Raw genomic sequence first — 14,929 nt, 5'->3', positions numbered from 1 at the left:
GGCAGGAAAGGAAACTAGGGAATGCTCAGGTTAGATCCAGGGAACACAGTGAAGAACAAATTAAAGCAAAAGGCAAAGCAAGGAGACATACTGTAGTAATAATCACAAGCAGGTTCCAAGGCTGAGAAAATTTGGAGACGTAATCAGCACAAGGGGTGATCTGACAGATGAGGTAGAAAGCAAAGCAGAAGCCAGGATAATGAAGCTAAACTCAGGAGTAAGACTCGAGGGGCTCAGGGACAAAACACTTTGACAGAGCCACGAATTCTATCAGATACAGTACAAGTATTTATCTTCTGAATCACCTGAAACAGATGTGATAGTAAATTGACTCCAAATGATTCAATTTTCCAGTTAAATCATTTCCGGGGCAGCCAGCACTGGGAGGTTTGTTGAAGAGTGAATAAAGCTAGCTTGCCCCACTGCTCTTCAGCAGGGGTTGACATCAGAATTTACAGTATGTACAGAAATACTATAGGTTCAAAAGCATATGAAGGATTGCTGAGATGCAGAGCTCTCTCTTTAGCAATTACAATGCATTAATTTTAATTGTTTTTCATTTTAAATGCATTCATTTTTACTTCACAGCCTACCATGTCATCATACACCTGCAGTTTCCCATTATCCCTTTGGCTTTTCTAGGTACCTGCTGCCCAAGTTACTACACCTGAATGCATCTTGGGGAACACAGATCAGATTCCTGCATTTGACTTCTTATCTTTCTGTTTTCATAGTCTAGGCTCAGAGTATTTTGAATAACTGTATTGTGCTCAGACTAATACTATCATAATCCATACCAAAACCTGTGATGCACCTCAGTACAAAATTCACTAGATTATCTCAAAGTCCCCTGTAGCCTTGTTGAGTCCCACAGGTCTGTTAGCCAGCCCAGTCCGCCTCTAGAAAGAATCCCTTTCCACAAAGTTCTCTTTCTCCTTCCTTTCTGAACCCAATTTGTTCAGAGGCACTCCTCCATAGCAAACACTGACATCCCTGATACAGCTACAACCAGTTAAGTATGGTACTCTTTCCCTACCCAAGTTTATACACAGACCTCTCTCTTTGGAATAATCTCTTGTAAACCACTTGATTACTCTCAGACGCATAGTTCATTCAAGAGAGTGCTCATCCTGAACAGTTGTTTTCCCTGTGAAAGTGGAAAATCCATTCACTCATAGTGTTCTACACATTCATTCCATTTGGAGTAGCTGAAATCATTCAGCCTAGTTGCATTTAATTCTACACCTTCCAAATACTCTTCTTGGCTCAAAGTCACCATTGCCCATAAACCAAAATGCTCACGATCCATGGGAGCTATCTCTCTCTCCAACATATTACCTTATTTAAATAGCTGGAAATACGTTAGGCTATCCATGAGATTAGATTTTGCAAAAGAGATTACACAAGTGTTTAGATACTTCCAATACCTGTTTATCGTTTTTTTATATGTATTTTATACTGAGTTTGATTCATTCAATTCCAAATGTTGAAATCAATCTGAATCATAGCCTTAGCTGTCAATGTGGATATCAATGGGGATTAATTAAGTTGTTAATTGTAGATTTTTAGGATAGCACACAATTTTCGTCTCTTCCAATAATCCAAGCCACCACAAGGAGAGGATTTTTATGGAAGGAGCTTCAGAGGCCCTTGCCTCTTTAGGATAAATAACTATAAATTATCATTTCAGATTTCTTATCTATATTATCATTACATAGCATCTATGTGTATACATTATACATTGAGGAGGTAAACAATGATTTTAAGATAAAGACTACCACTATACCATGACCAAAAGTAAGGAAATTCTTTTTTCGAATTTTGCATTTTTCCGCTCAAAGAATTGTAACCATACAGTCATCAAATTCTAAAACAAAAAAGCATTGACATGCAACAAATACTACTGCTTTCAATATTAATTTACATTTTTAATGGATCTCGGTATACACTGACTCCTACAATTATTTCCAATGCTCCTTGCCCTACACTTTTCACACCACTGATCTAACAGGACTATTTTACTGCTCCAAAGTCAATTATTATTCTCTCATCACAAACAAAAGCATTTTCGTTTCAGTGGAACTAAATACAAATAACTGAAATTGAGTTGTTTCAGGATCTCTGCCAAGACTTGCTACTTTGTGGGTGTCGAAGGGGATCGATTAAATAGCTTTTGGGAGAAATTCAAGGTGGTTCACAATTTTCTTTTGCTTTTCAAATGATCCAAACCACCCCAAGGGGAGAATTAGGTAGTTTAAGAGCTACAGAGGCAAAGTGCAGAAAGTCAGAACTTAATTGTGTGTACTCATCAGCATAGAACCAGAATGAAGTTTAAAACAATTTTTTTGATTAAAACTCATCAGTGTTTGCTTTGCTGTCAACATGCAGTCCTTGCCTTCTTAAATGACAGCAGCTTCTTGGATTTGTGGATAATTTATTCATTAGATTAAGAGGCAGAGAGATGCAATAAAATTTAGTATGAGTGTGGTGTCAAGGGTGGGTCAAATTTCCCTCTTACTGTATATATATCTCCAAAAAAATATAGTATAAGAACTGAAAATGATTGTGCAAAATACAGCTTCTGTCACTGGGAAGTCCTTACAGTTAATTGTAAAAGTAATTTCACATTGAGTCTTTAAAAGTTTAAATTAGACAATATTCAAACAAAATATGTACATTGAAACCATAAAACTACATTTTATGAAGAAAAGTAAAAAAAATACTTTATTAGTTTTCTTAAGCAGGTTAAAAATGTTCAAGAAAAGATAATCACTTTTTATTACATTTCCTGGATAGCCTAATGTCTTCTGTGTACATCTTGGCTGAACTATTTTTTAAACACCAGCAGCTGACCCAGCCATTTTCTAGTGTTGAAATCCCATAGCAATGTAAATATTCCCATAGTTTGAGAGGAAAAGGGGGAAACAGTGTCAGATGCTGTGCAAATAAAATCCACATTTTGCCTTTATTTTTCCAAATTATATAGTTTGGACATCCAAAATGATAAGAAAAAATGTGTGAGATTTCTCCAGTCTCTTCATTTTACTTTGCTTTCTTCTGCATCAGTTCAGAGGTAAGGGAGGCTGATTCAGATATCACAAAATATAAATTTCTTGATTTTGATCACTTGGCATTGATGTTATTCCTCGTAAAACTCTTTATTTAAAATTCTAGACTCCAAACCTTCAACAATAGCATTAACAGGCAGCAAGTATTTTTTCTTCTTTGCTGTTTCTGAGGGAACTCATCAGGGATACCAGCTTTCATCTCTGTTGTTTGTCTCGTCTTTGGAATCTAGTTGAAGCTCAAGCTACCCATCAATCTGTTGGTTTTATCTCTGCCCTTGTGTCTATTAACAAAATTCAGCGCTGTATATCACTCAATGCTTATGATATATTGTTATATGCAGAATATGTCACCTAGTGTCTCTCTGCCTCATCTGCTATATCTGACGATTTTCATGCTCTACCGTCCATGTTCAGGTACTGAGAAAAGTCCACAGTATATTTTTTTAATGATCCTGGTAGGTACGTGACTACATCTTAGATTCTCTGTGTTATACCATAAAAAGATCTATGAGATCTTAGGTTCATCAAGCTTTCATATCCCTTCAGATATTCCTTAGTTACACTTCTTCTTCCTGCAAAACAACAACTCTAATACACAGTGTGAGTTTCCTATTGGCAGAAATAAATCTGGTTGGGTGACCTCGCTGTGGCTTAAAAGATTTCATTGGGTACATCCACATTAGCTCTTGGTAAAAACATTTAGCTTTATTAAATGTTATTTAGATGGAGATTTCAGTCCATGGTACCAGGGGCAGTGGAGGCATAGAGTGCTGCTTATGATATGGTCAAGTCTTTATTACATTATATTTTTAACAATTTTAGTGTGATTTCACTTCTGGAGCCTCTTAATTGGGATGTTTGGAGGGAGGTATCATGATTGGTAAGTTGAAGAAATTTATGAGGCGAGAGAATTTTTTTTCTTCACTTGATTTACATTATGATAAAAAGATGTTTCCATTAACTACTGTATCTACAGTACATTAACCTGTTTCACCTGAAAATGGTAATACAGTGTAAGAGATACAGTTTCATTACACAAAGAATGTTTCTGGATGGAGGTGCTGAAGGAGAACATCCAGACTAAATCCTGGACAGAATTGAAAGTCCTATTCAGCCAAATAAGCAAACCTGCATGTTTAATCTGGAAGAGAGAAGATTACACAGATATTTGAACCAGGTTTTCAAGATCCTGAATGATACTATTTGATCTGGAGATATCTTAAAAGTCAACAGGGATATCAGAACCTGGGGAAACAAGTGTAAATTAAATGTATATATAATTTTGCGCTCAGCATTCAGGACAGAAACCAGAAGGGGGTACAAAGTGAGAGATGTTGAAATATGAAATAAATTCACAAGACATGTTGTTGAAGCTGCCTCCAAGGGATCCTTTAGGAAATGGCTTCATGGCATTCTTGGATAATGAAAGCATAAAGAAAGGTTACAATGAGAAAAGACCATCTGGCTGCTAATGGCTTAATGATCCAAAAATACCATCATGCCGTTTTAAAGGATCCCTTAGTGCACAGTTTAACAACTTGGATAGGAAGTTTGTTCTAGACTTTCATGACCCTCTATGTGGAGGTGTCTCCTGTGTACTGTCCTGAATACTCCAGAATTTAATTTCCACTTATATTTACTATTTTATATTGAACTTGAAGAAGATAACCATATGGACTTGGTCAATGGCTTTTCACAACACAGGAGTTTACATACCCCCAATTAAACAAAGAAAGAATTGGTTAAATACCTTCCTCCATAAAATAAAAATGTTCCCCAATTAAAAAAAAATGTATGTGCTACATAGCCTCCTCTCATTTGTAATGTATTTTATTTATTTCTAAAATGGCAAGAAAGTGTTATAATACCATGGCAATAAATGTGTGCTTGTGAATTTTCATTTCAAAATGTGATGTGTGCATGCATAAAAGGAAGAAAGATTTGCCAGTTTTGATCATACTGAAGCAATGCCACAGTTCAGTAAAACAGATAGGAATGGTGCTCTGGGAAAATGTTTAGGAAGCGCATTGCAAAATCAGCTTATTAGAGTACTCCGAATGTATCCCTGTACAATCACTAGACTGCAGCGAGCCTACGAACTGATGGGAAGCAAAGGTGATCAACCCAGAACAAGTGAACCACTGACAGACAAATGACAGGATCATCAGATTCAGAAAAATCACTAGAATGATTTATTCAGAACAATAACTACTACTAACATAAATGGGCTACACAACAACAGGTACAGCAGAAACCATGAAGACATTCAACTGAATATTGGAAAAGGATGTTTTTTTAGTGAATTTCAGTTAAATGTATCATATAATGAAAGCATAGCATGTGTTCACAGGAAAAAAAACAGTTGCTTTTTGTTATAAAATACTGCATGATCTTAATCTTAATGATGTTGTTACTGTAATTATTATGCAGTATATAAAACAAGTTGTTTTGATATAAGATAATGTTGTGTGTTGCAAAGCAGCATGGCAAAATCAGTACACTGCATCCAGGTATCTGCTTAAATATAAAATGTTATAAAATGGATAATTATATTTTAGCTTTAAGATATTAAATATAACACAACTTTCCAAAATGTTCAATTTAAGATCCTAAAGCAAGACTGTCCTGCTTTTTCTTTTGGGACACATCAGCCGCCTCAACTTCTCCAGTACCAGTTCAATATTTGACCAAGGACTGTCATCTGGGCAAACTGAGACACTGATATTGTTAATTTTTTATTCATGTAAAGTTTCTAAGAACCAAAGAACGTGTATTGAAATCAGTTGCTGGATTAATTTAAAAAATGTGTATTTTTATGGAAGACCGGGTAATGAACTTTTTCAGTCAAATTTGCCGTTTCCAATTAAAATTGTGCCCCTTTCAAAAATGAATCCTATTATTGTGTTAGTCATTTGTGGTTATACTAATGAATAAAGTGCAGTATCTATACCACACAGATAATACAGCTTTCTGTTACAAAAACATTATTTAAGAATATTTTTTTAAGCGAAATACCAAGTTACTGTAGGCTTTACTTTATTTTTGTCTCCATGGTTCAAAATTAAGTATGGCAAATCAATTTATATTTTAAGGGAAACCCACATCACATAGTGTACTGTAAAGCTAAAAACACAGGCCTACCTTATTTGGGAAAATCTGTGCTGTTTTCATCTCCTCTGCAACAAAAGTAGGGACTGAAAGATTCTCTTTTAAGTACGTCGTGAATGTCTCATTTTCATTTAAAATGTTTTTCAGTAGTATTGGCTGACCTAGTAAGCAAAAAAAAAAGTTTTGTTAGAATCAACACCCAAAACCATTCATACTCACACAACTTTCATAATGGTTGCACATGGAAGGGGAGGAACTCCATTATTTAGTAGTTCACTGAAGTGGGATCTCTGTGGGATCCAGGGACTTTCCTGCCTTCTGATCGTTGCTTGCCAAGTTAGGTTCTGGCTCTCCTGCAATTCTGAATCTGATGTGAGAAAATGGATGAATGGATGGATAAAGTGGGATTTGCCAATGAAGCATGGATTCTGAGGATTTAGGAAACCTGCCACAAATTGAGATTTGGATTAATCTCAATTTACAGCAGGTTCATTAGTCCTGGAATGTGGAAATTCCACTCATTCATAGTTTGTAGCTGCTGCTCTAAATATGTCTTGATATTTGGTTATGTAAAAAAATCTCCCCGTATAATTTCAGTGATGGAGCAAAGTCACAGTTGGGTGTGCCACAAATCTTGTCTTTTTGGGAAATAATTCCATTTCACCTCTCCAGGCCTGGCTGTTTCTCTGAGCAAATTTTCCTTTGCCTTGGTGGATCAATATAGAAAATATATTTATTTTAATGGGACTTTGTTCTCTGCAATGTTTTGAAGATGACAACAAACAGTTTTTTCACAAGCTACATCCCAATCCATAAGTCATTCTGTTTTGTGATGTTTTCTGTTCCTATCTAGAGTATGAATAAATCCAGAAAGCACTGCGGTTATTTATCTCCATACTATTTTATTGAGCTAAGCCATTTGTAGTACTGTTTGTACTAAGCATGATTGCAAAAACACATACAGTAAAATGTGTGTGTAATTCACTTGTGCAACATTAATAAAATTTACTTTGCTTCACTATTGTTGTCCTTTATATTTATTGATATCCCATAGTTAAAAGAACCATATTGCTACATTCTTCAAAGTGTTTATGATGTAATAACATTAAACTATGTCTAAAATGAAATAAACGTTTCCAACAATAAGATTAATACTCATTTTCAAAACACTATCAATATATGACTGTATTAAGTAATGTAGCAAGTTAAATCCATCAGTGTGACAAAGCAATGCTGCAAGCCAGTTAAATGTTGGTTTCTAGCATACGGTGCAATTATTTTATTGACCAGCATTACTCCCTTTACTTGATTTGCACCTCAAACACTTGTGCACATTATCTAATTGTAATAGTTCAGGTGGGTAGCTGCATTAGCATACTGTACATAGGCTGCAAAGGAACGAGTAATAGGTTTATTCCATGCTGAAAAGGCTCCACAGCCGAAACGTTGTGTTTTCTTTCTTCTTTGCAGTATGGAATAAATCTATTACTTGTTCCTTAACTAATTGTAATATGAGCTCATCTTTGCTTAGATCATCAATTGTGTGTGCAGTGCATTTTATGCTGGTAAAGCCCAAGACTTCACTTCTCCAGGACTCTAAATGCACAAAAACACAAAATGTGTTAAATGAGCACCAGTGCTGAAACGTCCAATAACAAAACATCACCACATTTAATTTTTATTCCACAGCAAAACCTACATCTGAAATAGCTGTGTGACATAATATTTATAGGGATTTAAATCAGCTTATTATTGGTGCTCATATAGATGTCAGGGCTGCATTATATATATGAAAGACTTTACAACTAGGCAGTAAACTCCTTTGTTCAATAAAGAGAACAAAAATCAGTGTGTTTTGCCATCAGTTTGGAAATGCTGATGCTGATCTACGACAAATCCCTTGTTTTGTATCTTGCTTTTTGTGTTAGAGTTTGCTTTTTTTCATTTTTCAGTTTGTGCAGTTACCTTATTAAGTAATTATTGAACAAAATTTTTTCAACACTCTAGAAAAATAAACAGCACAATGAGTGTAGGCATTTCAATATGTTCTTTATTGACACTGTTTCAAACAATGGAGCTTTTAGTTTTTTACAGTCTATGTACTAATCAAAACTAAAAATAGAATAGATAATTATTATGAAGGAAAAGGATTTTTTAAAACTAAACGACGGCCATACAGTACACTCACCTTAGGACTATCTAACACGAAAACATAAAGTATTGATCCTACCACTTAACATGGTATTACCACAAATTTGTAATAATATTATAAATAATATTGCTTGTCTGCACTAATTTGAAACGGTGAGATTCATCAAGTATAAATAGCCCAAATAAGCACCACAAAAGAATAAACACACTTACAAAAAGAAAAGTCCTCTTTGTAAGTGTTCTCATATTTTTACAATTCTATATATATGAGATCATTATACATATACTGTATATATATACTGAGATCATCTGATATCCCAGTAATTTTGTTTTTCTTATGTTTTTATATTATGTTATAGAAAGTTCAGGACAGGGTTGCACAGTGGTTAGCAGTACTCGCCCAATTCCGGACCTACTGTAGTTGCTATCGGTTCTTTCAGTGATCATGTAGGTTTCCTAATGGTGCCCTGGTTTCCTCCCACAGTCCAAAGATATACAGTACTGGTAGGTTAATTGGCTTCAGGAAAAATTGGCCCTGGTGTGAGTGTGTGTGTGTCTGTGTTTTCTGTCTGTGTCTACCCTGTTGGATGGCACAGGCGTCCCATCCAGGGTGTATCCCGCCTTGTGCCCGTTGTTTGCTGAGATAGGCTCTGGCTCCTCCATAACTCTGAATTGGATCAAGTGCTTAGAAAATGGATGGATGGAAGTTTCGTGCATTCCATGTCTGTAAAACATTCTACGTCAAAACAGCACTGATCACAGATTATTTTTCAGGACACACCCATCTGAAGTGTGGATTAATAGAGATGTACTGTACAGAGTTCTTCAAATCTGCATCATTAGAATTGCAAATGTTTTTTTTAAGTGGAAACATTTTATGTTTATGTAAAATGTTTAATACACTCAGTGTATAGTATAAGAAATATAATTTTGGAAAACCACTCCTACCTGTTGTGCATTAAAGATGGTATGTCATAGACATGTGCAATTAATTTCAACACTGCTTAAGTCAGATTCTTTTACCAGAATAATATGAAGGAAATGAAGCTTCATTAAAACATTGTCTGTTTGATCTCAGTCACACTCTAGTGAATTATGAAGGGTACTTGAACTGCATTTTCCATTGGCTGTTAGTGATGTGATGGTAATCATGGTTGATTCTGCCTATTTGACACCGATTCTTTCTTAACCTGTCCAATTTCCTTTTGCGGAGACCCACAGATATAAACTGTTAACTCCAAAACAAGCCAGGAAACTGACCAAGCATGAAAAGTACATTTTCTTGATAAAAACAAAGTTTTGATGGTGAAAAAGAATTATTTCTCTTTGGGCACAACAAAAAGATGTTGCGTACTTTATAATTACAATATTTCATTCAGAGCTTAATTTCATCAGCCATGCTTTATGTTCATCTTCCCTTTCTCTTTGCAATGCTGCAAACATAAAGATACAATAAATATCTTTAAAAAGCAGTCTCTTTTATCATTGGAAAGCCATGCTTTTAATTTTCTCTTTCTCCAAAGACCTTAAAAAGTATTTCCAAGAATAAGACTGACATACAGAATTGCTCATACAGTAGGTGTACTTTGTACTGCAATATTGTATTTATTACCATTTTAATATCCCTTAATGGTTTCCCTTTCATAGGCTCTACATTATCTCAATAAAGAGGGATCCTTTAAAGCTTTATTTTTTTGTGTAAGTGGCTCACTACAAAGGCCTAAAACAGCCTTTTAAAGTTTATTTCTGCAACCCCTAATTGTTTGTTTTCATTATGACTCTTCAAGTGAATTTTCTGAAACTAAATTCACAAAATATAGTGGAAACAGAAGTGAAAACACTTTTTTAAAGAAAAGAACTCCTACTGTCTGCAATACGTTACTCAGAAATACTTACAGTATGAAGTCATTTCCCTAAGAACCTTCAAGAAACATCAGATCAGATCCTCGGATCACACTTTCAGCAAATACACCTGCTTACCTGGGTCAGCCAGCTTCCTCTTGTTTATATTTTATGTTGCTAAAATAGAATGCATTTAGTCTATGCATGTTATTTTGACATTGCAAACGCCAAAGAAAAGAAAGGTAACAGAAAAGGTTATGTGCTTTAATAACTGAAAAAGGAGAAGTATAGAATAACAGTGCAGATACATTTAAATGACTATTTAATTGAAGTCTTCCCTAATGAACCCACAAATACTCCTGCAGCTCAGATAAAATTAGACAAATTTGACATTTGGGAAACTGATGTTTACAAACTGAGGACAACTAAGATGAGCATGTCACTAGAATCTAATACATATATACATTACTTTTCTGGGTTTGCTCAATCTGGCTTACCTTAAAGCCTCCCCTTAATTGAAATGCTGAAACAATTCCTCAGTTCTTTGCCTGAAGTGCTGTGTACTGGGGCTGCTGGCACATACAGTAATAGCTACCATGTGTCAGCCAGATGGGTGTTGCACTCCAGTGGTGGATAAAGAAGTAGGGCTCCTATTATGCTGTATGTACAGTACAATATTTTGAAATATGAAGTACTATATAAATTACTAAACTATTATATTATTATCATTTAATTGTAAATGCATAATATTATGCTATTATAAGGTAAATACAATATCTATACACATAGTAAAGAGTGCAGAATACAGTAAAGAATGTTTAAGTTTAGACTTTGTTCTGTTCTAGTTAGGCCACATGTGGAATGCTGCAAACACTTATCTACACTGTCAGAAGACTATTGAAGACTGTTGAAGCCCAGAAGGTCTAAGAAGATCAGGAAGACTCATTCTCAGGCTTTAAGCACTCAAAAGCACAGACTGAAGGAATGTGATGTTTTTCAGTCTCGAGAGTCAAGTCTGTCAATTTTGTTAAATTTTTAAAATATTAAAGGAAATAAATCTTTTTGGCATCAGTGTGTTTTTTTTCTGAGTTAAGCTTAAGACAGAACGTGAAGACATATGGCAGCTTGTTAAATTTTGTACTCATTCTTATTTTTTCACAGGCACACAATCAACACATGACACACATTAAGATGTGTTGTTGAGATGTGGATCCTTTAATTTAAGACTTGAAAGAATCTGTTTAATGCTGAGAAAAATGATCAGTACTGACAGCCTGAATGGTTTATTCTTGTCCTAAAGCGTTTGTTTTAATATTTTATTCTGACTGCTGGGGCACAAATAATTACCACTGGGAATACAAATATTTAATAAAGATATTGCATAGTCACATCTGCATAGAAAAAATAAACATCTAGATATAGTCATTTACATGCCATGTTGAGTGTTCTCATGTCTTTATCTTTTAGTAAATCGGTACTCTGATCAACACCTTGAAATGTACTGTGTAATATTTATAAAAATAATGTAGGATGTTTGATCTTTAAATATATATATATATTATCTGTGAATAGCAGGTCACTTAATTAAAATATGCATATCATAAATTAGATTTTTTCACCAAAACATACATCCTCTAAATGTAATCTAACTGTTCTGCACCACTATTGAGTATAGTTAGTTCCCTGATTTTTGTTCAAAACAATTTTGTACGGTAAATCAAGTGTTGTTTCTGAGAATCCACTATCAGAATGTGCTGTGTTTTTAGGGTTGATTTTTTTGTAAATTTACTAACAGTACTTAAAGTATTATATATATAAAACATATGTGTATGGATATTGTACAAGCATGATACACCTATTGGTCATTTTTTTTAAAGGATCTGCATGGTGCTTTGGTCTTTGAGTCAAAAACAATTCAAATGGATCCAAAAATTCTTACACTGCAAGAGCAAGTAAATAGGCATTAAAAATGCTTTTCTGTTCCAAATTAATAACACCAGATGACAGCTTGCAACAACTCTTCAAAACATCTTTCAGAATTCGATTAAAGACAAAGAATGGTTCCATAACCTCAAAATACAAGCCTTCTGATAAATTGATATTAAGAACAACTCCAGGATTCAATCCTTAGAATTATAACAGGAATAAGATACTTTGTGAATGTTTATTCAGTGTTTAACTATGATAAGTATTGGGTTTACCCACTTGTCTCCTGGCCATAGGAAGTTGAGGTTCAGAGTACCAAAATGAAACATGTGAACCCCAAAAACCACCAATACAGAAACTTATACAGAAGGAACATATAAGCAGAGTATGGAAATGCAGACGTGACATTAATATATTCTTAATTAGCTACAGAGTTAACATCTCCCATATTTACCTCACTGCTGTTGTGCGGTTGTGCATGGTCATTTCGGAAAATTGGTTTCATCCAACTACTGTAATGCTACCGTGCAGATTTAAACCTTTGATGTAGGACTCACTCGGTCAGTCTGCACTCTCAAAAAGTGCCTTTATTGACAGAATCACATTTACTGGCATTGCAAGTATTACCTTGAAAAGCCCAGCAGTAAAACTATAGGGAGGTGACAAAACACCTCCCTGAAAGTAACAGCATGTTGTACCAGAGATGGAGTATTGGAGAATGGCTGGAGCAACAAACTTATTTCCTGATTTGAATTTGATGATCAAGTTCTACCTCTGGGGAATACAGTAAGTTGCCCTGCAGTGGTGAGGGGACTGAGCACCTTCCTACAATCACTATCACAGCTTACAAGAGCCTGGCTGGGGAGAGTGGGCTGATATTATGGACTGGAGAATGGAATTGGGATCTGGGTGCTGTTTGGTTCCAGGGTAAAAGAGTTTCACCATTTCCCACAGATGCCAAGCAAACACTCTGTACCGCAAGAGCCCTCATGGGACCAAACAGCTAATCCATTGATTGGGACTGGGCAAGTTTGTGAAAGTTCTTGGCATGGGTGTTTATTTTTGGGTGAGGACTCTGTGACTATCAAAAAGGGAATTTGGAGAGTGGCCCCCCCACCTGAAAGCCAAAGGACACGGTGCTGGAAACGTACTTGAACACGAGGCCATAAGCTGTCTCCAGTAGGGTAAATCAGTTGGTAATGACTGCGTTTCAGGCAATGTAACGGTAATGGAACTGTCACTGTGTTTCCCATTATTATACTCTCCATGTCTGAGCGTGTCTGCAATGGCATGGGGGCAAGGGGGCATCATGAATGCTGTTCTATGCATAGGACCTGAAATGGTTTGGGGCTGCAGAGGAGAGAGAATACGAGTGGAGGGAACCCGGCAGGCTGATGGAGCTTGGCCAAATAGAGATCTCTCCCACATACAGTAATCTCTCTCCTCCATGAATTTCCACTACCAGCTGGGTCGATAGATACTGTAGGAGTGGAATCCCACTTTAATAGCGTAGGGTAAGATGCCTGTCACGTTCCACTATGAATCCTGTAGTAAGCTGACCAATTTCTAAGATAATGAATCTTTTAAACATACTGTAGGTTGTGTAGTTTGGTTTTATGACAGTTTATTATTTTACCATTATCACAGCAGAGCACAAACAATTTAGAAATACCCTGAGGTTACAAATGGATTTTTGGAAAAATCATTGCGGACAAAAACGATAACTACCGTATAAAGTTTAAATCAAAGTGAGGAAACCACATTTGTTTATTGCAGAGCTGTCATATTATTTATCTTAAAAAAGCTATTCAGTACATACAAAAAATGAAATAAATTAATATAAAAATATCCCAGTTGTACGAAAACATATCTTACTTTAACATTTAAATATGATATATTATACATACTGTAACCATATATATATAGTATTATATGTTATATTTTAATATAACATGCTTTGTTGTACCACCATAAAATAATGTGAAGAGATTTAATGATTTCCATCTTTGATTTAGAGTTGTTTGCTGATATGAGGTTATGAAAAAAGGTATTCCACAACAAGAACACTAAAGTAAGATTAAGCAATCGATTGCCCTGTTTTTAATTCTTTCCCAAACCCATTTATAAAGGGTTTTCCTGAATGGAGAAACAATGCAATTTCAAATGAAAATGACTTGTCTTGATGAAGATAAACTTATTTTATTTTCACCTCAATGAGTCAGAAAAACAGGGGAATTTATTTTTAGAGCACCAACACAATTCATTGTATTTAAAGTTTGAAAGGGGAGTATGGGAACAAACTTATGCACAAACAATCAAGTGCTTGATGAATTGTAACTGAAAAGATAAAACCTGCAGGTTTGGAGAAAGGAAATATGGAAATTGATTGCCTGCCAGATGAAGGCAGTGTCTTCCCACAAAACTGTTAAGCGAGGTCAGAAAATCCATAGGCTGAAAGGCAGTTTTAAAGCATATGTAATCCCAGGTAGATTGAGTGTAACTGCTATCAGAAATATAGTGGTGTTACTATTTTCTGGCGCATGATGCAGTATCTTTTTTTGATGATGTTTCAGCATTTTGCAGAGGCACATACTTTAGTTTATTTAAAGAAAATTGATGTTGTAGTCATGTCCTTTATTAAAATAAATGCTTCAAGAAAAGAATTGTGGCAGTCTCCAGATCAACAACATTCAGTTAATTTAGTTAAACACCATTTAGTTAAACACTTGCTTTAGAGTGCAAGGTCAGGTATCTGTAGCCCTTCAGTTGCCAGTTAATATTAATATCTATTCTGTGCCTCATATCAAATGGTTGATTTCAATTCTAGGCCAGTA

General features: G+C 35.3%; 1 protein-coding gene across 1 annotated transcript in view; it reads right to left on the bottom strand.

Moving 5' to 3' along the window:
- Positions 1–14,929, bottom strand: part of LOC148840567 (phospholipid-transporting ATPase ABCA1) — a 300,212-nt gene that overhangs the window by 261,740 nt on the left and 23,543 nt on the right. The window contains exon 5 of the mRNA XM_088932095.1: positions 6,210–6,337. Coding sequence (XP_088788221.1) covers positions 6,210–6,337 — 128 coding nt within the window. The remainder of the gene's footprint in view (positions 1–6,209; positions 6,338–14,929) is intronic.

The sequence above is a fragment of the Atractosteus spatula genome, chromosome 1 (assembly GCF_055471065.1).
Source record: "Atractosteus spatula isolate fAtrSpa1 chromosome 1, fAtrSpa1.hap1, whole genome shotgun sequence".
Classification (NCBI taxonomy): Eukaryota; Metazoa; Chordata; class Actinopteri; order Semionotiformes; family Lepisosteidae; genus Atractosteus; species Atractosteus spatula.
This window is presented reverse-complemented; position numbering and strand designations above follow the sequence as displayed.